At 37.5% G+C, this 27,765-nt stretch overlaps 1 protein-coding gene across 1 annotated transcript in view; it reads right to left on the minus strand.

The window, feature by feature from the left end:
• The window catches only part of GADL1 (glutamate decarboxylase like 1), a 206,190-nt gene that overhangs the window by 83,766 nt on the left and 94,659 nt on the right, over positions 1-27,765 (minus strand). The window contains exons 12-13 of the mRNA XM_031940417.1: positions 14,675-14,874; positions 6,373-6,424 (exon numbers count right to left, since the gene is read on the minus strand). Coding sequence (XP_031796277.1) covers positions 6,373-6,424; positions 14,675-14,874 — 252 coding nt within the window. The remainder of the gene's footprint in view (positions 1-6,372; positions 6,425-14,674; positions 14,875-27,765) is intronic.

Here is a 27,765-nt window from a genome sequence, read left to right on the forward strand (position 1 = left end):
CTAGAATGTTCCCTCCAGGCCAACATTGAACTATTCATCAACATGCTAGGGGATCAATCAGTTCCAAATGTTCCCAACTCTAAAATCCTGTTGTCCCTATCATTCCCAGTAGGGAGGGATTTTGGTGGTCTTGTTGACTTCCAGATTTGTTGTGTTCATGGAATTTCTTTCTCTTTTTTATTAAAGTTTTTTTTTTTTAATTTTCAAAATATTTGCATGGATCACTTCAACATTCACTCTTGCAAAACCTTGTGCTCCATTTTTTCCCTCCCTTCCCTCCACCCCTAGATGGCAAGTAATTCAATATATGTTAAACATGTGCAATTCTTCTATACAGATTTCCACATTTATGCTGCATGAGAAAAATCAGATCAAAAAGGGAAAAAATGAGAAAGAAAACAAGATGCAAGCTAACAACAACAAAGGTGAAAATACTATATTCTGATCCATACTCAGTCCCTATAGTCCTCTCTCTGGGTGCAATTGGCTCTCTTCATCACAAGACCTTGTGGAAAAGAACCACATCAGAACTGATCATTATATAATCTACCTGTTATGGTGTACAATTTTCTCTTGGTCACTTCACTTAGCTCCCTCAGTTTCCCTCAGTTCATGTAAGTCTCTCCAGGCCTTTCTGAAATCATCCTATTGATCATTTCTTATAGAACAATAATATTCCATAACATTCCTATATCATAACTTATTCAGCCATTCTCCAACTGATGGGCATCCACTCAGGTTCCAGTTTCTTGCCATCACAAAGAGGGCTGCCACAAACATTTTTGCACCAATAGGTCCTTTTTTCCTTTTTTGATCTCTTTGGGATAGAGACCCAATAGAGATACTGCTGGATCAAAGGATATGTACAATTGGATAGCCTTTGGGCATAGTTCCAAATCATAGCATTTCTTTCTAGTGCATTAGTGACTGAGAGAGGAGTAGACTTGTGATGTCATTGGTAGATCAGTTATTGTGAGTCAACAAGTTTAAGCACTGCTAGCCACCAGGAGAGTACTGGGGGTACAAAGAAAGACAAAAACAGTCCTAAGAGACAAAAAATCTTCTATCAATACAAGTCAGGATCTTTTTTTTTGCAATTTATAGTGTTAGTGAGTTACCTAGATTATTCTGAAGTTAAGTGACTTGTCTATGGTCCTGAAATCACCGTGTCAGAAACCAGGTGTGAAACTAGACTAATCTAAGTCTTTTCTAGATGACCTTTGTGCCAGGATCCCTCAGGTCTTGTTGAGCAAACTTATCAGAAAGGGACAAGGATCTGATCTGGCTCCTCATGTTCTTAATGACTCCATGATGGTCCCTCATCCTTTACCAAGTCTTCCTTTAATAATGCTTGCTACTCTCTTCTCTTCCCATCAGGAACTGACTTCAAACCTACTGGTCAACAGTCTGAATTATCTCCCTTCCTTCTCACTCTGAAAGCCAAAGCAGTGTCAGCTCCTTTCTGGTCCCTTTGGCTAATATAACACATTAACAATGGTTTAACAATCACATTTGCATATTCTTTCAGCACCAAAGGAAAGCCAGGGTACAAATTGAGGTTACTAAATAGCTCCTGCCTCAGATTTCTGCTCATTTTTGTTCACTGTGCATCTGATGCCTGACACCAGGACTCTGGTATTGATCCCTGAATCTCCCTTGTGGGAAAGCCCTGCCTCAAACTGCCATTGCCTTCCAAGTTGGCTCTTCCTGGTTCACCTTTGGTTTCTCAGTGACACCTTCCCAGGGGAGCTATAAGCACCTTCTAAAAGTATCTTGTCTGTATCATTTTGACTTTCTTTACCCATCACATTTCATGAGACCCTCAGTACTTACTATATAAAGTATTGTTGGGCTCATCTCAGACATTGGGAACACTCAGATACTATTCAGACTGACTTTTTAGAACTATGAAAGGGATCCAGAACTCTTGAAGAAATAAGATGTCATATCTATTCTATACAAAAGGGATGAATCCAACATCAGACCTGTTGAAAGACTTTCAAAGCGAATATTCTATCAGGTTTAGCCAGCATGGGTCTACTATGAACAAACTCTGAAAAGCTAACTTTATTTCTAGGATTCTTTTATAGGGTTTCCAGACTGTTAAAGCAGAACAGTAAAGATACTGATATATCCGGTAGGGCATTTGGCAAAGTCTTTCAAGAAAGAATTATTGGCTTGATGATAATCTATCTATCTACAAGGAGGAGATCAGGGGGATTTACTACTACAGCAAAATCATTTCCAGAGTATTGATTTAGAAGGAATGATAAGGTTAGAATAGATCATTGATTCTCCACTGGTGGAAAAGGATAGTGCTATCTGAAGTGCTATAAATGGGGACAATGAGGTGGCCAGGGCCACTCAGTGGGGCACGGGACACTGTCAAAAATCCATAATGGCAGGATGAGATTAAGTCTAGAGACGTAAGATCTCAAAAATCCAGAGATCATGGGAATCCAACAGCCAAAGTGAGCAGCCAATGGCCGGGAAGGAACAGAATCAAAATTGAGATGTCACATTGCACCATATTCTTTTTTTATTGCGCTATATCTACAAGTAAGACACTTATGATCATAACTTATTACCATCGCTCATTATCTTTTTTGCTTTATCCCACATTAAACTTGAAGCACCTGAGGGCAGACACTTGGTCTTATCTGAACTTTATACCACTACCAACATCCAGAACAGTGGTACGCATCAAGGAGATACTTAATAAATGCTGAATTGACTTGAAGGGAATTGAAAGAGAAGTATAAAAATAAGACCCAGTCCACAAATTGGTCCTTATCAGTCCATTCTCATTAGCCTGCCTAACTGATGAATGGGCTAAAGGGATAGGGAAGCTGGAAGGACAGATCAGAGGTCAAGTTACAGAGAGCCCACCTCTTCTTAAAGTGACTTTGGTACTTGGTATTTAGTTTCTTCATCATCATTACAACTGTTACTTTATGGCACTCTTAGATTTGTAGAAGGCTTCATGTACCTCACCTTATTTGAGTCTTTGAAGGACATTGCTGTATGGGGTTGACAGGTATTATCAATTCTCTTTTTCCTAGTGGGAGGCAAAGTGATTTGTCCAGATCACGTACTGAAATATGAGCTTAAGGCAAAACTGAAAACCATTCTTCTGATTCCAAGGCCAGTATCTGTCTCACACATCTCCTTACATCTGACTATAGAGATGCTATTTAAGGCCATTCTAACTAAAAAGTACTAATTTAATTCAACATGCATTTATTTAGCACCTACTCTGTCCCAGGAACTGTGCTAATAATTAAAGATAAAAATGAAACAGTCCTTGCTCTCAAGGAGTTAACATTGTATTAAAAGAAACAACTTTTTTTATATCTGTATAAACTATATCTTGAAATGACCAAGGTGATACAATAAATAAGAGCATTTGGTTTAGAGTTAGAAAGAACTGAGTTCAAATTCAGCCTCAGAGTCTTACTGGCTGTGTAACCCTGACCTTAAGTGTTTTGGTCTCACTTTCCTTGTCTATAAAATAAGCTAGAAAAGGAAATGGCCAACCACTCCAGAATCCATTCCAGGAAAACCTCAAAATGACATTTCAAAGAGTCAGTTACAACTGAGACTACTAAACAACAACAAAACAAAATCCCAATTAACCAACAGTGTTTATTGAGTGTTTATTATATGTCTAAAAGTATCTAAGTGGCCCAGTACACCAAGTAATGGACCTAATTTCAAATCATGACTCATCCTCTGATTACTTATATACTTCATTTCTCTAAATCTCAATTTCCCAATCTGAAAAATAGGGTTAATAATAGTCCCTCCCTTACAGAGTGGTTGTGGGGAGCCAATGAGACAATAATTGTAAAGCACTTCACCAAAATTACAAGGCTTTATGAAATCTATGGTAATGATGATTGATGGTGTTGAAGATGATGATGATGATGATGGGAATGGGGATGATGAGACTGATGGTGTGCCAGGTACTACTGTGTTTTGTTGGGAGCTCATACAAAAATGGAAGTTTTTCCTGGCTTTAAATAGCTTACATTCTACTGGGTTTCTACTGCCAATACAGAAAGATGGGGAGAAAGGAAATCCAAATGGAAAGAGCCAGGGCTCTCCCACGAGCTGGAAAAGAAGCCTGGGACTAATAATGTAAGAACAAAAACACCTAACAAGATATATCTGCTCAGAATCTCAAATTGAACACACAAAAAAAATTAAAGATGTGATCTTCAGGTGCCTGAAAATAATGAGCACTCCCTTTGAAATGGTAACTTCCTTTGCTGTCAAGATAATATGTATTATTCTTGCTTCTGACAGTAAAAAAAAAAAAAAAAAAGAAAAAGAAAAAAAAAAGAAAAAGAAAGAAAGAAAGAAAGAAAGAGTAAGAAAAAAATTTCAAGTACTTTGCTCTCCACATTGAGAGCAGCTCCATAGTGTTTTCAATATTTCACTTGACATTGTCAGCCTTAGAGCCTTAACTACAACCTAGAAAACAGTGACGATTACTGCTATTAGCCTTTTTCTTAAGAAAAACAATTTTCCATTACATCAAAAGCATTTTCCAGAGAAAAGGGAACCGTTCACATTATCCATCCACTTTACTATAGAAAAATGCAGAAAAAAATTATTCTAACCATGCAAGGCAGGATTCTGCTCTCCATGCCCTCTCACAGCCATTCAGTGAAAATCTACCTAACACATGGAGGAGACTTCTTGATAAATCATGGATACCAATGAAGCAGTAAAATTTCCCTCAAGTATTAGAGGGCCAAGTTAGAAGCCTAATCTTTAGTTCCACTGAATCTGACAACTACTTTATTGCTTTATGTCAAATGCTAGGTAAAGGAAGGGGTGTACTAGTAAAAGGTTTAACAATCTGTTCTCTGAAAAAATGACACGTACCCATCACACATTTTTAAATGTAATCTGCATCAGTAACATTTTCTCTATCATTTTAGTAATCTTAAACATTCAACAAAACAACAAATTAGTCCTTGATTTGTAGGGCTGGAAAACTTATGAGGTGAAAATGCACCCATTGAAAATTTAGCAATGATGTCTCACAAGCCTGGAGGATCCAGCTCTAGCAACCACTGGATATAGGGCATACAGAATGAAATAAAACAGTCCTGCCCTCAAAGAGCTTATGTCCATCAGACATTTTCAAACTGTATGTTCTCAATTTATTATTGCTACTGTGATATACATTATTATTGTAACATCTGAGAGACAGGGCAAGATAGTAGATAAATTCTGTTTCTAATCCTGATTCTGAGGGAGGAAGAGATTGCCTCTGTCACAGCCTAGCTTTGTAAGGGTACATAAGTCATCATGTCACTTAATTTCTTGTGGCTCTTGTTGTCGTCGCAGCTATTGCTGTTCAGACTTCTAGGCAATTTTCTAAGTCTACTGGTCAAAGAAAAACTGCTGATCTGGATTAGAGATTCACAGATTTAAAGCTGGAAGGGACTATTTAGTTTGGCTCCTCCATTTTATAGTGGAAGAAACTAAGTGCCAAGATTTTAACTGACTGACTCAAGGTCAGATAAATAGTATTTATCAGAATACTGATATCAGAATCAGAATCATAATTGAAACTCATGTTTTCCAACTCCAAATATCAGCACTCATTGCATCATACCACTATCAAGAGAGAGATTCTATGCTGGCGGGGGGGGAGGGAGGAGGGTTGCTTACAGTATCACATTATAATGCTTTCCACCCAGCAAATGTGGTAGAGTACAATTATTATTTCTCCTATTTTGCAGATATGGAAACTGAGGTTGGAAGACATGATGAGTTATTGGAAAAGTCAGAACTCCCAATACAGGGCTTCTAACCCCAACATCAAAAGTTATCCCAGCTGCCTCCCTATGTTAAAGCACAAGAAATACTGTTACTTATTTCTTAACTTCATGAACAAAAGAATCTCCATTTTATTGTAGCTCAAATCTGATGGGATGGGAAAGAAAAGTAGTTCACTCCTTTAAAAAGCAAACAGAGGGATAAGAATCTTTTCCCATTCCCTTAAGGAATTGTATCCTAACAGATTTTACATATTTTTATAGTCTGAATAGTCCGTGGAGTCAATAAGCAATTTGTATATAATAATGTCATAATTTATTCTGCAGAATCCTGGGTTAATTATTAGCGACCACTTTGATTTCCATTGCTTAAAAGCATGTGTGTGTTCTCAGTAGATCCTACAGAGGAAAAGTATTCCGTAATAGAGTAAATTAACATAATGGACTCTCTGAATTAAGCTAATGATTGATTTCCACCAGCTATAACTCCAGCAAAGAATAACAGAAGAGAAAATGGCCACCTTTATCCCTGTTGATTGACAAAAATCACTAACAAAACAAGCCTGTGTTGACTTACCTCTAAAAGCAGTCGGAATCCTTCTCTTTTCTTAATTTCCTCTACAAGGTACCTGTAATTAAAAAACACAACTGCCTCAGAAAGGGAAACTCCAAAGCCAGGAGTATTTCGGGCCCAGAATATTATTGTAATCACCGTTCTGAACATATAATCTTTGATCTAGAGGTATAAAAGTTCTTGAAGACTATTGATACTGACCATTTCATTTGGCAGATAAGGTAACTGAGACTCAGAGATGTTAAGTGACTTGCCCAATATAAAACAGCTTATTCTAAAATGGGATTTAAATACAGGTGCTGCTGATTATATGTCTAGGTCTCTATCCACTATGTGAAACTGCCTCATCAATGGACAGACACGTTATTCTAGAAACTCAAATACTTCTTGGATTTCTTGGAAGGTGAGTGAGAAGGTAGAAATTTTGTCCAGAACAAGGAAGACAATCACAGTCATCTCTGGGTGGGGAGGGGCAAGTGAGATAAATGGACTTGAAGATAATAATTAGCAAATTAAATGTGGTAAGACTCTTCCAAGTCATAGGATCTTAGACCATAGAATCATATTTTCAGAACCAGAAGAAGCCTGACAGATCATTGAGATTGCCACTCTTTAGTATGCTATCTGGGGGCACTGTCCTGACCCCTAACTTTAATATTGTCTACTAAGAAGCCACCCAATGCTACCCATGGACTAGCCAAGCATCTCCTGTCTCTCCATGCATTTATAATCATAAATCTTCTAATCTCACCACAACTCTGTAAAAGTCATGGGTCTCAAATTCATTTTCAGCTGTAATATTCATTGGCAGAATGGAATAACCTTGCCCTGTCTTTAATCGCTTTCTGGGTCAGCTGACATTTAGTATTGATCGACTGATAAAAGGAGATCCTGGAGACCCATTCCCAAATGGGCAGTAATATTTGGATCCAAACTGTGCTCTATTGCTTGCCATGCAGATATTACTTTACTTCTCACATCTGTAAAGTAACAGGATAGACTAAAATCTCTTAAACTGTGATCCACAGATCAATGGATAAATTTTAAGGGGCTGATGACCTTGGGTAAAAAGATTACAACTTTTTTTCATGAACTTTTGGTTCCTTTTGTAATCATTTGTATTTTACTTTATTCTTTTAAAACATTATTCTGAGAATGTTTCATCAGATTGATAGAGGGGTCCATGGCACCCCCCAAAATGAAGAACCCTGGCTTAGAAGATCTTTAAGGTTCCCTCCAGATGATTTATGAATCTTTTACAGTTTCTCACCTTCTCCTGCCAGTTTAAGCTCTTGCCTTTCCCCAATGCCTTGGCTCCCCAAGTCTGACCACAAGTATTGGGGCCCCTCTTTCCCTCTTCCCTCTCCTTACTAGTCTTCATCATTTTATTAAAGGATACCCTTGGGTTCACTGAGCCACTTCAGGCTTCTGAAATCTGTCATCTGTATTCAGCCTTGCCTGCAAATTTTAGTGCAAATGTGGACTTGCATGATTCATCACAGATACCCACCTGAGTATAGGTGTCTTTAGCATGGGTGATTTATTCTAGATTTCTCCTCTTCTCAGTCACAGAAATATAGACCCTGCTACAAAAGCCACATCATTTCCCACCTAACCTTTTTCTCACTGGCAACAATAAATCTCTCAGTCTCCTTGTGAGTGAACAGAATGCATTCCTTTGTTGGAGATCTTGGGCCTAGGGAATAGATAAATGAGTCCCTAGGGGTCAGCACCGAGGAGAGCTGCTGAGTTGTTTGCTGTTGCTATGAAGACTGATGCCCATGATTCTTCAGTGTACCGCTTTAAAAATCACCCCATGGCGAATACCCATTTAGCCTGATTGCTGAGACATACCACAGCAGGCCAGCCTTCCCAATGGGTAGCTGCAAACGTGGCAAAATGCTTTTGTTTTTCTTCCCCTGCTGAACTGCAGCAAGTATAATTCTCTGTCTTGTGTCAAGCAGAAGTGGTATTTTCCAACCTGTGAGGTTCAGAATTGTTTTCCCCATTAGAACTGAGCAAACATAATGTAGTGGAAAGAGTGTCATGAGTAATGGGCATGAGAGTAAATTCTGAGTAAGGAGGACTCGGGTTTAAATCTCATCTCAGATACTTATTAGCTGCATGATCCTGATCAAGTCACTTAATCAATTTGTATCTCAGTCTCCCCATCTGTAAAATGAGAGAGGGTAAAGTTGATGGTCTCTTCCAGTTCCAAATCTATGGTCCTATGATTTGGAATTTGATAAATTTTGGGGGAAAAGATTACATCTTTGTTTTCATTAATTTTTAGTTCCTGGATTCTGACATTTGTCATCTCTGAAAGCAGGTAAAGTCATAAAGCCTTAGCTGTGACTCAGTTCCCTCATCTGTAAAATGAAAGGGTCAGATTCAGTGGTCTCTAATGTACTTTCAAGCTCTGAGGATCTAATACCTGATAGGAGAATTTTACTTTGTATTCCCCACTTCAGTACTCACCAAGCAGGCCAGAGACAATAATGAGTGATGCTGAGAGGGAATTATATCTAGTACTTCTATGTTTGTAAAACATTTTACTTGCCTTATTTCATTGGATCCTCACAGGAGCTTTTTTTTTTTTTTTTTACATATCATAGGTTTAGATAAAGAGTTAGTCGAGATCTCAAAGACCATAAAATTATGTCTTCTTTTACAGATGAGGAAACTAAGGCAAGCACATGTGAAATGACTCACTGAACATCACAGAGTTCACACATTGTTGCCATTTTTCCTTCATTCTCAAAAAGGATCATGACATCTGGAAGGTGATGACAGGAATTGCAAGTGAATTAAATGTAAGTGAGATAGGGCTGTGCAAAGTCACCAGCTGCTATCTTTCCTCCTTTAAAGTTTCAGAAATGGAATTCAGGTCTGAGTTTCCCTTGGCCACACTCTCTTATTGTCAAAGCTAACATTTCTAATACAATTTCAAATGGTAATAGTGGGCAACCTTGTTCTACCCCTGATCTTATTGGGAATGGTTCTAGTTTATCCCCATTACATATGATGTTTGCTGATGGTTTTAAATAGATGATATCAGTCCATTTAAGGAAAACTCAATTTATTCCTATATTCGCTAGTGTTTTTTTTTAATAGGAATGGGTGTTGGATTTTGTCAAATGCTTTTTCTGCATCTATTGAGATCATCATATGATTTTTGTTAGTTTGGTTATTGATATAGTTAATTATGCTAATAATTTTCCTAACATTGAACCAGCCCTGCATTCCTGGTATAAATCCTACTTGGTCATAGTGTATTATTCTGGGGATGACTTTCTGTAATCTCATTGCTAATGTTTTATTTAAGATTTTTGCATCAATATTCATTAGGGAAATTGGTCTATAATTTTCTTTCTCTGTTTTGACCCTACTTGTTTAGATATCAGCAGCATATCTGTGTCATAAAATGAATTTGGTAGGATTCCTTCTTTCCCTATTTTTTCAAATAGTTTGCATAGTATTGGAATTTACTGTTCTTTAAATGTTTGGTAGAATTCATATGCCAATACATCTGTTGGCCACACTAGCCATTGTTTGTTATTATTATGGACAGAGGCTTTGGGGTTATTATTTGAAGACATTAGCAGCTGAAAGAAATAACTGATGAGAACTGATTAGGTTGCTAATACGCATTGTTAAAGGAAGTTTCTTTACCAGAAAATCCAAAACCAACTTTGTGGAATAATAACCCATGAGTTTCACCTGATTCCATTGCAAAATGCATAAAGTTACAGAATCCATTCCAAATGTTCATAGGGACTATTTGTGTCTGACCTATGGCAGAGCATTCCAAGCTCATATTTGTCTGATCAGTCAGTCAGTCATACTAACTTAACTAACTTGACTAACATAGTGATGCCATTTTGTCCTCTTCAAGAATGTACAATAACAACCAATCAACCAATCAACTAGCAAATCTCATTATTGTGCACAGACTGCGTGAGAACTGCTTAAATGATCTTCCAGTTCCTTTTTTTTTAATTTTATGATCTGAACCTCTATCAGTGTAGCCTAAGGGCCAAGGAATAGCCTCAATATTAGGAATCAACAGGAGAAGGTTGAGAGCTAGATAGTAATGAGTAGCTAGAATTTATATTGTGTTTCCCATATATTACCTTTGTACATGTAGCTTTACATTATCTCGTTTGATCCTTAATGTGAGGTAGTTGCTATTATTTGCCCCATTTTATAGAAATGTAAACTGAGGCAAGCAGAGTTTAAATAACTTGCCATGAATCATACAACTAGTGAGTATTTGAGGCTGGATTTGAATCCAGTTCTTCCCAGCTCCAGGCTCAGAGCTTTGTGCATTTTGGTGCCACCTATCATTGTCATCATTGCTTATGGTGGTGGAGCAGTTTAAAACTGCTGAAACTGACAAGGGGCTATTAAATCATACATAAGGATTTGTGGGACCTCAAAGTGACTTAGCTTTAAATTTTAATGTTTTTGTCCTTTTATTTAGAGAGGGGTTTTTCATGATATTTTTGTCTAGAAAGTTAAATATTTTCCAGTTTTAATTGACCATTTAATATCAAGTCCTGTCCTCACATCTTAGATGGAAAGTGTATCTAGGGCTCCTCTTCTGGATGTGTCACAGAAGATATTTCCTGAAATACTTGCATTTCTTTTGCAAACATTTACGAGGCACTCTCCCAATAAAATGTAAGATTCTTGAAGTCAGGGACAGTTTCATTTTTGCCTTAATATTGCTGATGTCTACTACCATGCATAGTACAAAGCAAGGAACTTTTAAAAACATTTATTATATAGATATAGGTTATATAGATAGATAAATAGATAGATAGATAGATAGATAGATCTCTTGGACTAGACTGATCTACCTCTTGGGTAGATCTTAATCTGGGGCTTAATCAAGGGATCTTAATCTGTTTTGTGTTACTGATCCCCTTGGTTGTCTGGTGAAGCTTGTGAACCCCTTCTCAGAACAATGTTTTTAAGTGTTTAAAATAAAAGCAATTTTATTACAAAGGAATTACAAATGAAAAAGGAAGCGAAGCTCTAAATACAGTCATCACAAAATATTCCCAGATCTCAGGTTAAGCACTCCTGATTTTATCTAGAACCACAAGATTGTCCTTCAGGAACAATATATACAGAAAAAAAACCCTATAATGCAAGTATCACAAAACTTTGCCAGTGGAAAGAAATATGTTCCTTAAATCTTAAGGTCAAGATGCTATTCCTAAATTAAGCCAAGTCTAAATTCAGTAACATTGAAACATTATCACTGTGGCATCCGCATAATCCCCACTGTAACCTATCAGGAAGAAAGGAGACACAGCTGGTCAAGCAGTTAAGGGGGCTGGCGCAGTGCCCAGGGAAACTGACAGCTCATGACACGATGCCGCTAATGCCCACTGAAGCCGCCAAGAGATCACCGCGTGGAATATGCCTTATCCTTGAGACGCTGCCTGGGTAAGGCAATTCTGCTTCTTGAAGAAACAATGTCACTTTCACTTAGAAATGAGCCCAGGTAAATCCTCACTATCAAAAATGTGGATCTCTCTATTCTGTATCCTGGGAACTCGCTTACCTTGGGCTAATATGCTGGAAGGAAATTACTTTTAACTACCATCAGGCAGCAGTTTCAATTGATTAAGGATGCCTTTTGCCCAAAGGAATAACCTCCTGGGCCACATGTGCAAATGCATACAAGAAAAGATGGCCCCAGAATGAAGAAAGGACTATAGCTTCCTTGGGAGAGGGGACCGTGAACCCTCTGAGCAGCTTAAAAATAAAAGCAAAATATTAAAAGGAAGAGCTCTCCAGCATACCTTCCAACACTTGGTAATTTAATGTCCCTGTGAAGTGAGACTCCTAAAAAGGAGCTCGTGTGGGTTGGCCCTGAGCACCAGCAGAGGGCCATGGTATGCCTTTGGCCCATGTTAAGGATGATGTGTCAGATGTCAGTTGTATGAAAGGTTAAGGCAGGTAGCTGGCTATAATTTGCATTTGGAAAGAGGGAGATTCTTTTTCAAGCATTGGTATTTCAGTCACAGAGCCCATAGCTGCACTCACTGAAATACGTGGGGGCAAGGGAGAGGAGTCCTGGGCAAGGAATCAGAAAGCCTGAAGACTGGTCCTAGCTCTTCTTCTAAGTGACATATGGCTCACTTTCCTCATCTGTAAAATGGGATTATTAATCCTGACTCTCATGATTCCTAAATTGTTGTGCAGATAGAATGGGACTGTGTATAGACTTTCGGGGACAGCAAGTATAACACTTTGAGATGTGCAAAACACTTTAGATATTATCATCTGGATTCTGACAACAACCAGGTGAAGTAAGTGTTATTGTTATCCCCATTTTATTGCTGAGGAGAATAAACCTGCCTAGAGTCACACAGCCAATAAATGTCTGTGGCAAAATTTGAACTCAGATCTTCCTCACTCCAAATATAGCACTCTATCCATCACACTATACTATGTAAGTATAAAGTAGGTTGCTAATATGAATTATATATTAGAGGGGGCTTCTTTACCAGAAAATCTACACCAATGAAATAATAGGTCGGAAAAATTTATCCATCTCTACCTGTGTTTATGTATATGTATGTATGTATATTTAGAAGCTCAGCCATGTATATATACATCAGATTTAACCTCCAGCAGAAAATCTGCATATATATTGACTGAAAACAATAAAACCAATCTGAGACAGATGTAAACTTCAAGATAAATATTATTATTATCTATGTATTTCTAAGTAGCTGAAGCACTACCCATTCAATCAAAAGTATTTAAGAAAAAAATGTAGGATCATTGAAATTAGCATTGGAAAGTCCCATAGGGCTTATATAGACCAACTCCCTCATTTTACAGATAAGGAAATTGAGAACCAGATTATGAGAAGCCACTAGTGAAATGAAATATATGACTTCCAATCTAGGGCTACCCCACTGCAGTGTCAACCTCAGCTATATTTGAATCCCCTAAGGCAGGATGGGAAAAATTATTTACCATAATTTCTAGGAGGGTTTTTTTTTTTTTTTTTACAGCAGGCTAAAATACAGTATCAGCATGACATATCTGGTCAGTAATCAGTATTCCTTGATACAGAGATATTTTCAGAATCCCTCTCAAATTATCAGAAGCATTCATCCTAAATGTTGTTCCCATAGGGACACAGCCTGGTCTGAAGTATTATTTCACATTTTAAAACCCCCATGTGAGTGATGTTCCAGAAAAGATAAATTCAAAAACATAAGGAAAATGGCCTCCTTGAAACTCTTAAAACATGCTTTCCAACAGTCTGTTCTCATTGAAAACTTTTATGACCATTGACTGGGATATCTCATTGGACAGCCCTTCTGTCAAGAAGGACCATCTTCAAAGTTTTGAAATAGGTTAATAATGGATCAGACACTGAAGTGTATTTTATATTAGCTCCAGTGATTTAAATTCTCGGAAAACTGTATTTTAACAGAAGGAAATTAGGGCAGCATGGTATAATAATAGCTATTATACTACACTAATTATATCATATTATTATCATAACTGGCATTTATGTCGCATTTTAAAGTTTGCAAAAACACTATATGTTATATCATTTTAATCCTCATCACAACCCTTAAAGGTAGGTGGCATTACACCATTTTTATAGTTGAAGAAACTGAGGCACATTGAAGCTAAGTGACTTGCCTGGGATCACACAGCTAGTAAGTAGCTGAGAGAGAGAAAGAAGAAGAAAGAAGGAGCAGGGGGAGAGGAAGAAGAGGAGGAGGAGCATCAGCAGGAGCAGGAAGAGGAGGAGGAGCAGGAGAGAGAGACAGAGATAAACAGAGATAGAAAGACACACAAAGAGAGAGAAACAGAAAAAGATGGAGGGAGGGAGGAAGAGACAGAGAGAAAGACAAAAAGATTGAGAAGGAGAGAGTCAGAGAGACAGAGAGAGAAACTGGCTGGCAGCAACAGTAGAATCAGTGGCAAATAATGGAGAGTTTAAAAGTGACCAGAACTTTTGAAGACCAGTTTTCTGGAGTTCATTGAACCATAGCTTAGAGGTCATAGAGTGACCTCTAAGTTCACTAAGTTCAAAGATCTCATTTTACAGATGGAGAAACTGAGACACAGAGTGGTTAAATGACTTAACACTTACTACCTATATGGGGAAGGATTTAAGTTCAGGGCTTTCAGGCTCCGGACCTGGAATTCTAAGACAAAGGGCTCCCAGGAGGCCTCTCTGCCTTACTGTATCCTTGATTATATGCCCATATTACAATCTGTGATATCAGCACTCATATCAATGTGCACATGTGCATACCTCGCTAATGCAAGAGCCCGGTTCACTCTTTCTTCAAGACCCAGCGTCCCCAGGGCCTTCCAGGTCATCCAGAACTTGAATGCATCAGGCCGGCGACTACATTGAATCGACTTGTCTCCTGTGTCATAGCTAACATCATAGAACTTATCTTGTTGGAAGAGGTAAGATGCCTTTGCAGAGTAACATCTCTTCAGAAGGTCCTATGGGGAAAGATAAAGGAAAAAGAAATAAAGCAGCTGCCCAAGGAAGGGTCTTTTAAGAACCATTTTGTTCATGGCCAAGAAACAAGCAAAATGTGGGACATTTGAATGTTTTGGTTTGGGCTAATCCCCCACTAAATGATGGCCTTCCACCAGCTCTGTGTCTTGTATGCACTTCTTTATTACCTACTATCTTTCCTGTTAGAATGTACATGTAGAAGCTACATGAAGGCAGAGACTATGTTTGCACTTTTGTCTTTTTATCCCTACCGCTTAGCCATGCTTTGCACACAGTGAGTGCCAAATAAATGCTTCCTGAATCCTTAAAAGAAATTGATCAGTATGCGTGGTCAATGAAATTTAGCCCCTGGGCTTTGTAAATGCTCAAGAGCATGATAGCAAATCTCTAGATTACCAATGGACAACACCAACACTTACAGTAGAGCCTTGGAGGCTGCCATTTTGAAAGTCCTGAAAGGAACTAAAGCCACCAATGTAGCAGGAAGATTTCAATGGGCATTGAACCTGATAACTTTTGATACGAGAGCATTCTGTGCCCACTGTCTACTTTTCACCCAAGTCTATGATTTTATTGGTATAGAAAACTTCCTCTAAGGGAAGTCCTTTTATCAATTCAGTTCAACAATAGTTGTTAAACTCATCATCTTTCAAGAGTCCTGTAGGACACTGAGAGGTCAAGATGACTTGTCCCAGGTCAAACAAATAGGATGTGGAAGAGGCGGAGCTTCAATAAGCCCAAGCATAGGACACTTTACAGAATGTCAGTGGCAAAGAAAAGCATACAATCTGCATTTTCTTCCCAACCCATAATGAAAGAATCAGGAATATTGTTCCGGTAGCTTTCACTATAGTCCTACTCTTCATAAGCCCATTTTCTGGTTTCTTGACAGAAATATTGGAGCAGTTGACCATTTACTTTTCCAGCTCATTTAATAGATTAGGAAAGTGAGACAAACAGTTAAGTGACTTGGCCAGAGTCACACAGCTAGCAAGTATCTGCAGCCAGATTTGAATTTCCTGCCTGCAGGTCTGGCAATCTATCCACTATAGCACATAGCAACCTTATTAGAAATGATATTCATATAAAAATAAACACAGTACAAACTAGCTACACATGGTTATTATATTGGAAGAAATATGTCTGATGGTGAAACAAAGAAAACTTAAGACATTTGTGAATGACTTCTCTATCATTATAATCTATTTTTTAACTTTTTATATTTTTTTTCATCTAATATTTATTTTTAATTATTCTTGATACAAAAGGAAAGGAGACCGTAAATGCCATTTCTTTTTTTCTCTACTAAACTTCTGAAATACAAAGTCTGCACTCCATTTTCCCTACCTTCTTATCTCCTTTTAATTTTGAAGATTTTCTTAGCTCTTCTACTAAAATGACTATCTTAAAGGTCACTGTGCCATTCTTACTACCAAAATGAACAAGTTTTTCTCAGTCTTCTCTCTCTTTGACCTCTCACCAACATCTGATACTTTTGACAAGTCCATCCTTCTTAATGCTTTTTTTGTAAAACAAACAAATAAACACTATGTTCACTTGAAGACATTGAATTAAATTATTCCTTTTTGCAGATGAGGAATCTGAATTTTGGAGAAGTCGAATGACTCTGACAGCTAGTAAGAGATAAAGCTGGAGATTTGAAACCAGGACTTTGAACTCCAAATTTATTGTTCTTTTCACTTTACTTTGCTGTCTGTCTTGAACAAGCTTCACTGGGCCTTCTACATTCTGGTCTGAACCCCTCTATCCTTCCTCTTTACAAACCCATTCATTCTAGTCAAACTGGTATCCTTTACTGTTCATTGAACATACAATGAAATAGTACTGCCTCTGTGCCTTTGTTCCTGCCAAGAATGCCTTTTCCTCCTCCATAATCCTTACTTTTTTAAGCCTAACTTGACTCCCAACCTCTTTATGATGCTTCTTCTACTGATCTTTATTTTTTTATTTTTTTATGGTTTTCTCTTTTTTATTAAAGCTTTATATTAACAAAAGACATGCATGGTTAATTTTTCAACATTAACCCTTACAAAACCTTGTGTTCCAATCTATTGAGCTATACTAAAATGATTTCCACATCTTTTTCAAATCTTAAAGCATTTATTGTCCATATCATTAATCTGGACCAAAGCATCAGCTAATAATTCTCCATCCCCCTCCTTAGTATGCTTGTCTGCTCACCACTCAGATCACCACCACTCAGGTGGCCTATTGGAAGGTAGACACTTCAGGCTGCCCATTATTCCACTATCTGTACCCTGACAATCAGAGTTTCTGATCTAGATACTATCTACCAGATAGAAAGTCATTTTGCCTTCCATACTCCCAATCATTGCTATCTGACATACCTGTGCACTTTAAAAATAAGATTTCTAAAAATTATTTCTTATTTATTTTAAATATTAATTTCTTTTTAAATTTTGAGTTTCAAATTCTCTCCTTCCCTCCTAGCCCTTCTCCCAGCTACTAAGAAGGTAAGCAATATATGAATTACACATTTGAAATTATGCAAAATAAATTTCCATATTAGCCATATTTACAAAAAAAGCAAGAAAAATAAAGTAAGAAAATGTACTTTAATTTGTACTGAGAGTTCATCAGTTCCCTGCTGGATAGCATTTTTTCATCATAAGTCCTTTGGAATTGTCATGGATCATTGTGTTGATCAGAACAGCCACGGCTTTCCCAGTTGGTCATCATTGTAACTTTGCTGTTACTGTGAATTGTGCCAGTGCACTTTAAGGGTTGTGGGCCTTGCCATCTGCCCTGTAGCTGCATGCTTAGAACCACTGGGACATTATATCTGCTTTGAAGGTTGAACTTCAAGGGGCTGTCTTCCTCTTCTATTTGTATTCTCAGTTCCTGGCACATTGTAAATCCATAATAAATGACTTTTCATTCATTAATCCATTTGTTCATTGCATTAGTACTTATCTTTTCATGTCTCACCTAATAAGTAGTTTGCAGAGTGTGAGATCTTCTCCTAAACAGTCCAGTGCTGACCATGATGCCTTGACCAGAGAAACTGCCCAATGAATAGCTCCCACTGATGCTACTGATGGGGACATTCTTTGCACTCTCAACACCCTTCCTGTTCACATAACATTTAGTCCATATGGTATCATCTCAGCCAAGAAATTTCACATTTTGTACATCCCCCAAAATGGAATTTTTTCAAACACAGAGTGTTTTTAGCAAGCTATAGAGTCACTCAAAGATTCCTGAGGTCGTCCCAAATTACATTCTTGGGAAAAAGGGAAAATATAGTTGTAGAAGAAGTGGAAATGCTTTATTTCAGTCACTGATTCTACTTGGCTATGAGTCACCATCTCTGAAAAATTCAAGTTGTGGATCACCCAAAAGGACAGTGGTAGACACAGAAAGGATAGAAGCCATCATCTACTCCCAGCAAATAATAGTGTAGAAGAGAAGCAGCATACAAAGGATGTCATCAGAGAGATTTATTACAGTAAACAATGTAGGTTGGTTGTGTGGTGAGACTGAAGGATCAACATTCCCAGAAACCCATTCCCAGAAATAAGGAAGCACTAGCTCAATTCTCCTCTGCTTGGTCAGACCCTACCTGCAGGAAAGTGTCCAGTTTTGGGGCCACGTTTGAGTAAACACATGGATTAACTAGAGAGTGTCTGAAAGGGACATGTCATATGAGGGCAGGTTGAAGGAATTAGGGATAATTAGTCTGGAAACGAGAAAGTTCAGGGGAGGGAGGAGGAGGGACAAATATGATAGCTGTCTTTAAGTACTTCAAAAGCTGCCATGATATTAGTGACAGGTTGAGTATCTAGATCTGTGATTTCATTGATATAGGGGAGTCCCACATGAGGAAATTCGCTCTAGGAAAGCAGGTTATCCTTTCTTGTTGCCTAGGGCTTTAGTCAAACTCAAAGAGAAACTGATATCTGGGGCTGTGTATTGACTCAGAAAACCATAAATTAATATTATCTATGATCTATTATGTTTTATTTATTTTGCTAAATATTTCTCAATTATATTTTAATTTGGGTTTGCCAGCAGCAGATATTGACATCTCTGGCCTGGAGTACTGGGAGGAAAAGGATGTAGTCACTTGTCCATATTCTCCAGATGATTAGCTTGAATTCTTCAGAGATTGTGACATACAGTATCAGGGTCATACAGCTGATATGGAGTCAAAGGGAGAATTTGAATGTGGAAGAGAGATTAAATTTATTTTGTCTGCCCCCAGAGGGCAGAACCATTAGCAACATGTGGAAGATGTAAAGGGGGAAATTTTAGATGTAAAGTCAAGTAAAACTTCCTAACAATTGTATCTACTCCAACATGAAACAGTAGATTCTTGCTCCCTGGAGGTTTTCCAGCAGTGGCAAGAAAAACACTGGTCTGGTGTGCTGTAGTAGGGATTTGGGGGATTTGTGTCTTATAGATGACCACTGAGGTCCCTTTAATTGAAATTCCACGAAATGTCAAGAAATGTAGAACTTTCCTGCTATTTATATTTTCTTACCTCCTCCATCCCACACTGAACAGATCCCTTATTGAGAATTTGTAAGAAGACTAGAAAGAATTCTACAAGATAGGAAAGCATGGCTCAGCTGCTATGTGCATCATAGAAGAGCACATATGCTCCCATCCATTAGATCACGGATTTCTCAATGTACTCTATTATTTTTAAAACAATCCAGAAACAATTCTGATTGGGTCAAAGGGAAGGGAAAAGCATTTGTAATAGCACCTATTATATGTCAGACACTGTTCATCATCTTATTTAATCCTCATAATAACCCTGAGAGGTAGCTACTATTGTCATCCCTATCTGACAAACAAGGAAAACAAGGGAGACAGAGGTTAAGTAACTTTGTCTAGAATCACCCCACTACTAGGTGTCTGAGGCTGAATTCAAATTTAGATCTTCCTACCTTCTGTCTTAGGCCTCTATCCACTGAATCCCCTAGCTGCCTCCAGGAAGAGAAAAAAAAAAGTATTTTCTTTTTTTAAATTTTTTTTTATTTAATAGCCTTTTATTTACAGGTTATATGTATGGGTAACTTTACAGCATTAACAATTGCCAAACCTCTTGTTCCAATTTTTCACCTCTTACCCCACTCCCCCTCCCCCAGATGGCAGGATGACCAGTAGATGTTAAATATATTAAAATATAAATTAGATACACAAGTATTTTCTTTTTATGAAGAAAAGATATTATTGCTTTTTACTTTTCAACCATAGTTGCCTCCCTGTACTCCCACCAAAGACACAGAACTATTCTTGATTACAAAAATAATATTTAAGAAAGACCAATTGATAGAACTATCTGAGCATAAGCCAGCTTCCTTATCTGTAACCCCCATTCTTCTGCTGACACCATCATCACTTCTCTGGAACCCATATGGTCCATTGTATGGAAAGCTGTCAGTTCTATAGTTCTTTTCCTTATCTCTCCAGATCTTGACACTTTCCTCAACCACAAGGTGAATTGACTAGAAATTCTCCACAAACAAAAATCAAGACATCCCCAATATATCTAGAAAAAAGTGACCAAATTTCTCATAGAGAGTAAAACTAAGAAAGCAGAGAGGGATGTAGTATTTGTCCAGACTTATATTAACAGGCTAGTATAAGTCCATGTTCACAAGATATTAAATGTTTCCCTCACATATGATAAGGAGATTATACTCAGCTTCCCCCTCTCTTGATAAAATGGTTACTGACATACTTATCTTTCAAAAAAAAAATTGCACCAGCAATAACTGCCCAGTACTGCTATGGACAAGTGTCTTGTCCCTGCTTTTGCTATAAATCCCCTTCACTAAGACAAATCTCAGCTGGATAGGCAAATAAAGAAGGACAGAGTCAATAACAATGCTCTGGGCTAATTAACGGGCCAGTTGGTCATAGCTCTGCTAATTTCTGCTTGGGGAACATTCTCTCTGCCTTAGGAAGGTTTCATAAAGAACTACTGGAGGGTTAGGACTTGTTCTTCAGAAAACAAATGATGAACTTGCTCATCCCTTCCCACCCAACTCCCTCCCACCCAAAGTCCCTGCTGTGCATTTAATTTCACGTTCTAGCATTAAAATAAATAAAACATCTTCACTTCTAAACTGTCCTTCAGCAGAAAGAAAGATCAGATTTCTGAGGAAAATAATGTTTTGGCATAATTACAGCAGCATGAACAAGTTTAGGGATATTGTTTTTAATAGTTTAATGAAACATCTTCGTACCATCCAATAGAGACAAAATACAGAGATTGGGAACCTGGTAAGAACTATCACTTGAGGCTAAAAATGAATCAGAACCATTAACATGTGACAAAGTTAATTAAGTATTATCTCACAAAACAAGAAAGGAAAACACTCAGGGACTGAGTAACTTGATCTGCTTGACAGAAATAGGGAACGTAAACTATGTAAACATTTGCCTTATGTTTCAATGTCAGTATCTCTTAAGCAGCTTGTGCACTCAAAATGGTAGATGGAAAGACATCAGACTCAGGGGGGAGGGCATGGAGTCAAAAGATGGGATCAATCTGCATAATTATTGTTAGTTGAGTAGAACTCGTTAATTAGAACTCATTGGCCTCTGTAAGAAATCATAGAATTGTGGGATTTTATCTTCGTTTAGGACATCAAGAATCATCTAGTATAATTCTTCTCTGAAATATGAAGTCTCCAAAAATTGGGTACCTGGCCTTCTTGGAGGATGAATCATGGTTCATTGGGAAAAGCTGGATTTGGGCTCCATTCTCACTTCTGCTTCTTCGTGTCCATGGGAAAGTCAACTAACATCTCTGAGTCTTGGTTTCCTTATCTGAAAAAGGAGACTAGATGCCCACTGAGGTCCCTTCTAAGTCTAAATCTTTGGTATCCTGATATGACACTTTCAGGTTCACAGAGTTCTTTCCATATATTATCCCATTTGACCATCACAATAATCTTATGAGGGAGGTACTAGAGGTATTATTATCATCTGGATATTATAGATTAAAAAAACAGGCCCAGAGAGTTTCAGTGATTTTCTCAGAGTCACATAGCTATTTAATGTCAGATAGGTTTTGAAACCAGATCCAGGAATCATCTACCATGTCACATTGCCTCTTTATGTTTCTCAGGAGTATTGATTTAGATCAGAAAAGAACCTTAGAGGATATCTAACCCACCACCACTACTACCTTTGATTTTACAGATGAAGAAACTGAGGCCAAAAAAGTCATGTGACTTTTCCAAAATCATCCATATAAAGTAGCAGAACTGGGATTTAAACACAGATCCTCTGACTCCAAAGATAGCACTCTTCTCACCAGATCATTTTCCTATCTATGTGCTCCATATTAATTCCACTTCTGTTTAGCATTAAGGAGCCCTGAATGGTGATCATCATTTAACCTTGAGCAGTATAACTAACAGGTTAATTATATTTAGGAATGTAGGATAGCAAGGCAACATAGTGGATAAAGTACCAGTCCTGGAATAAGAAGACATATCTTTCTGAATTCAAATCTAGTCTCAAACACTTACTAGCTGTTTGACCCTGGACAAGTCATATAAAACCCTGTTTGCCTCAGTTTCTTCATCTGTAAAATGAGCCGGAGAAGGAAATGGCAAAGCATCCTAGTATCTCTGCCTAGAAAACCCCAAATGGGATCACAAAAAGTCAGACATTATTGAATAATGTCTGAACAACAACATTCGGGGTGAACTGGAAAATTTTTAACCACCAGCTCTTATCATCATTATCACAAATGTGTACAGGGAACATTTTTAAGTTTAATGTTGATTAAACATTATTAACATTTTCTCTATCACTTTCTGAAATCTAGATAATTAACAAAATAATAAATCAACCCCTGATTCATAATCTTTGCCAGTTTCCAAGATGAAAATGCTATCACTGAAAATTTAACAATCAGCTCTTATGAGCTAATACTAATAGACACCGACACTCTACTCCAGATCTTCACCAGTGGACATCTTATATCAGTAATTGAATGATTGACCTCTGTTATGATCTAGCTAGAGACTACCTCAATGTCTGATATATGTATCAAATTTGTGCAAGACACAAACGTTAAAAGGAATAGCTGACAGAAAGGGTGAGAGAATCAGGAATCAAAGAAAATTTCAGTCTAGAATGTTGGTCCAAGTTTAATCAAATAAAACTGAATGGAAATAAACGTAAATTCTTAATCTTAGGTGCAAAAAATCAACTTTACAACTCCAAAAAGGCAGAAACATAAGGAGATTGCAGTTGATATAGCAATTATCACTATCTAAAAATGGAATCAACTGCTTTAGGAGGCAGTGGGCTTGTTGCACAATGATTTAGTAATCTGCTTAAAAACAAAACAAAATAAAACAGAAATCAAGGTGGGGGATTCTCTGCTAAGTCACTTAACTTTTCATTCTTCAGTTTCCACATTTGCCAAAGGAAATGATATTGCTCTGCCTGTTTAAAAAGAGAATTAAATGGAAAAGGCACAGTCACCAATACCTGCTGGGTTTGTGAAGATCACACTGGTTTTCTTGATTCCTTTTCCAGAATCTTTAGGTAATAAGCACTCATCTGGTAGTGTGACAGCAAAATCAGCTTGGTGAAATCCTTAGGCTATGTCTAGGATGCTTAGCACTTAACTACTTGGTAAGATCAAGTTACTGCTACTTTTCTAACAGCACAACTCTGAAAAATTTATAGGATTTCTGAAGATAGTAAAAATCTCCTGAACAAGAATTTCCCAGAAGAATAGAGATGTGAAATGCAAATTTGCAATTTATTTTGTTTTTGTTTTATTCTGTTCCTAACAGAAAAGTACACTGCAATCTCATAAAGTTTACCCCATTTCAGACTAGGGAGAGGGCAGTCTGAAAGTGAAAAATAAAAATTAGAGAAGCCTTTAAAAAAAACATCATGGAAATCAAGAGTGGGAGGGGAAATTTGTCTCAGAAGCATCTAAGTGCTTTTATAAATAGATGAGACAAATTTGATATCCCAGTCATTGTTGAATGCCATCTTTGTGTACAAAGTGGTCTTGTCCTGGCTTAAAAATAGCTTGCTGATCTTCCCTCTCAAGTCAGCTGAGTGGAGTTAAAAGGGAGCCCGTGTTGTTTAATATTGCTATATCAAAGGTGAGAGGCAGCCTGAGATTGGGAGACAGATTTGGGTTCAAATCCCATCCACTCAGAATCTATGAAACCTTTGGACAAGTGTTTTATGCCAGCTTTCAATTTTCTCATCTGTAAAATAAGAGATTTGGATTAGAAGATCTTTTCTAACTGTAGAGCTATGCTTCTATTGTATCATGATGGATAGAATCTCACTATCAGCTAAGTCCCAAACTGAACTCTTCATCCCATTGTTCTTTAGCTTTCACTGAGCTATTAATCACAGGAAAGAAAGATTAGACTTGATATCCTTGGTTCCAGAGAGCAGAACTCGGTGGGCTTTGTAAAAATGCAAATTGTAGACTGATATAAGGAAAACAAATTTCTAATAATGAGTCACATCAAACTAGAATGTGCTGTCTTAGGAAGTAATGAGTTTTTTCTGAAGGTCTTCAAGCATACACAATAACTTGTAAGGATATTTGGGGATTATTTTTTCTAAATATGGCTCAAACAAGATAGCTCAAGAAATGAGATCCACTACTGAGATTCTGGGCTTCTGAATGTGCTTAACAAAATCTCTATTATCTTTTTCAGCCTAACCATTTCCAAATTTCCTTCAATTTCAAATTGGTGAAGTCTAAATGGAAAGTCTTTTGGCTATGGCTTGACTAGAAACAGGAAATGATTTGTTTTTGAGGAGTAAGGAAATATAGTGGCTAGAGGACCAACTTCAGAGTGTTGAAGATCTGGGTTCATCTATCCTCAAACATATAATAGCTTGGATGACTATAGATAAGTCACCTAACCTTAAGGCAGTTAGGTGGAAGAGTATATAGAGTGATGGACTGAGTCAGAAAGCTCCAATCCAGCCTTAGATGCTCGCCAGGTGTGTGATCTAGAGGAAAATCATTTAACTCCTATCTGCCTTAATTTCCTTCATCTGTAAAGTGGAGCTAACAATAATACTTACCTCCTAGGTTGTTCCAAAAATAAAATGAGATGTTTCTAACTCAGAACTTAATATAAATGTCAGTTCTGTTATTCTTATTACCTAACTTCTTAATACCCCAAGCAATTATTTAGGAATATAAGTTGCAGAGCAGGCACTGATCTGTTTTGGGAGAGATAAGCTTCTGATGAGAGAGCGGTTTACGTGGATATGACAGAAACAGCTTTGAGAGCCATCGGTCAGTTTCTAGATTCATTTGCACCTCAGAAATCAGCAAATACTATAAACTGAGGCTTGACTTGTTTTGTTGATTGTCTAGACTTGCAAAAGTTTAGACACTATCAATAAAGCAAACTCAAGTTAAAAGTGTGTTATGGCTTCTTCTTCTCCTTCTCCTTTTTCTCCTCCTTCTCCTCCCTCTCCTTCACTTTCCTTCTCTGTCCTCCTTTCTTCTCTTTCTTTCTTTCTTCTTCTTATTCTCCTTTCTTTCTTTCTTCTTCTTATTCTCCTTCTTTCCTTCTTCTTATTCTCTTTCTTTCCTTCTTCTTCTCCTCCTTCTTCTCCTTCTCCTCCTTCTTCTCCTTCTTCTTTTTCTTCTTCTTCTTCTACTACTACTACTACTACTACTACTACTACTACTACTACTACTACTACTACTACTACTACCACTACTACTACCACCACCACCACACCATCTACACCTATCTACACTACTTCTTTTCTTTGAAAAGCCATTTATTAAATATTTATAAACATCCACCACCACCACCAAAAAAAGCCAACCAACCAAACCAAAAAAAAAAAGGAGAACTTTGTATTTGCTTATCCACATTTCATTTCCTCTCTATAGTAGAGTGGAAACTCTTTGAAGGAAGGGATTTCTGCTTTTTCTCTGGCTCCCTGAAAGGTACTTTACCCCTAAATAAATGCTCATTAAGTTAAAGGCACATAACAAAAACAAGTTCAACTGTACTTCCCCAGAGATGGTCATAAGTAAAACACATACAAAACTGTCTGCTTTCCAGGTTTCCTGAGCTGATAAAAAGGGAAAGCTTGACTGCACTGAAGTTCAATGAATTCTCTCCCGCCCCCAGTACAAACACTTAACAAGATCAGGTGGGGGCTAATGCTTATTGTGCTGTTGTTAACAAGACCTCAGGTCTAGCTTAAATGGAATTTTCAACCTACTGTGAAAAGATCATAGGCCTCTATTTCCTAGAGTTGGAGCAGCCTCTAGAGTTCTGGCCACTGTAGCACAGAAAAGAGATGAAAGATTGATTTTCAGGCAAATAAGAGGCTTTGTTGAAAAGCGATTTCTGAGCTAAACTTGACCAGGTCTTCCTTCTTTTTTAAATTAGTTTTTAGGAACTTTTGGAAACATTTGAAAATTCCCTAAACATAAGCAATTTGGCTAAATAATTTTTTTTTCTCAAGTAACTCCAATTGAAATGCTGTGGAACTCGTCCTGTAAAATGGCATAGAAACATGAAAGACTGGCATACTTTTTACATTTCAAAGTTTTCCTCATAAAATATGTGAGGATCTAAAAAAAATAATGAGTTCCTAATAGCAGACATTTACATAATGCTTTAAAGTTTGCAAAGCATTGCACATATATTATCTCAACGAATCCTTACCGCGATCCTTGGTACTCTTATTTTACCCATTTAACAGATGAGGAAATAGGCTGAGAAAGAGGTTAAATAACTTGTGTGGTACACAGCTAGTATGCATCGGAGGTGGGATTTGAATAAGAATACAAAACTGCCTGACAGTCATGTCCTCCTAATAGGCTTTGATGATAAATAGGTATTATGTTACAATGGTGCTGGAGTACAGGAGAATTATAAGACAAACCCTTCATCAGGGTTTGTTACCCTCAATTCTGTGAATGCTTTTAGGCTCAGAAATTTCAGTGATACTTATTGAAAGAACTAGGACTTTAACTTAAACAAACTGAAAGATACATTTTAAATCTTATTCACAAAGCAAATACATAGTTACACCAAGGGTGTAGTAGTTACTTAAACTAACCACAGGAGTTTCTGCTTAATTTTTTTTCCCATGATATGTTGACTTCTCCCTTCTCTCTTAATGACACTCCTTTTTCTCACTCTATATCTCACTTTCCTTTGACTTGCCATCACACTCGTTACATTAGGTTTTCTTAGAAGAGTGATTGCTGCAAGTCACTATTTGCAGCATCATAGGGGTAACCCTTGTGAATGACTACTCCTACGCTAGCTAAAACCCATGAGCCCCCATTGGTGTATTTCTGATGAACAAATCAGTCACAAATAATTAGCCTTAATTAAAACAGAAAATACAAAGCAAAACATAGTATTTACATAAAATTCTACTCACAAATTTAGATCATGCTCTTCTACTAATTATAGAAGCTCTGTGGGGACAGTGGACAGATGCTTAATGCTTCAAAGTAATAAGGCATACTCATAAGAAATGTATATGACCTGGGCAATCCACAACTCTGGAACTATAGGATTGATTTTTTTTCTGTCTCTGAAATTGGTCGTAAAAGCTCCTTGATGAACATAGCTTCTGTATGAATGCATGTTTCTACTGCTAAGTTGTTCTCTTCTTATACTTTATTGTTTTCTACATACTCGATGACTCAGGAGCACTCAACATCATACTATCTCATTGGCTTACTCCCATGCCTGGGATTCTCTGTCTCCTTACTTCTTTACTTTGACTTCCCTGGTTTCCTTCAAGAGTCAGCTCAAAACTCACCTTCTGCAAGAAGCCTTTCAAAATCCTCCTATGACCAGTGCTTTTGCATAAAC

This window comes from Sarcophilus harrisii, chromosome 5 (assembly GCF_902635505.1).
Source record: "Sarcophilus harrisii chromosome 5, mSarHar1.11, whole genome shotgun sequence".
Lineage (NCBI taxonomy): Eukaryota > Metazoa > Chordata > Mammalia > Dasyuromorphia > Dasyuridae > Sarcophilus > Sarcophilus harrisii.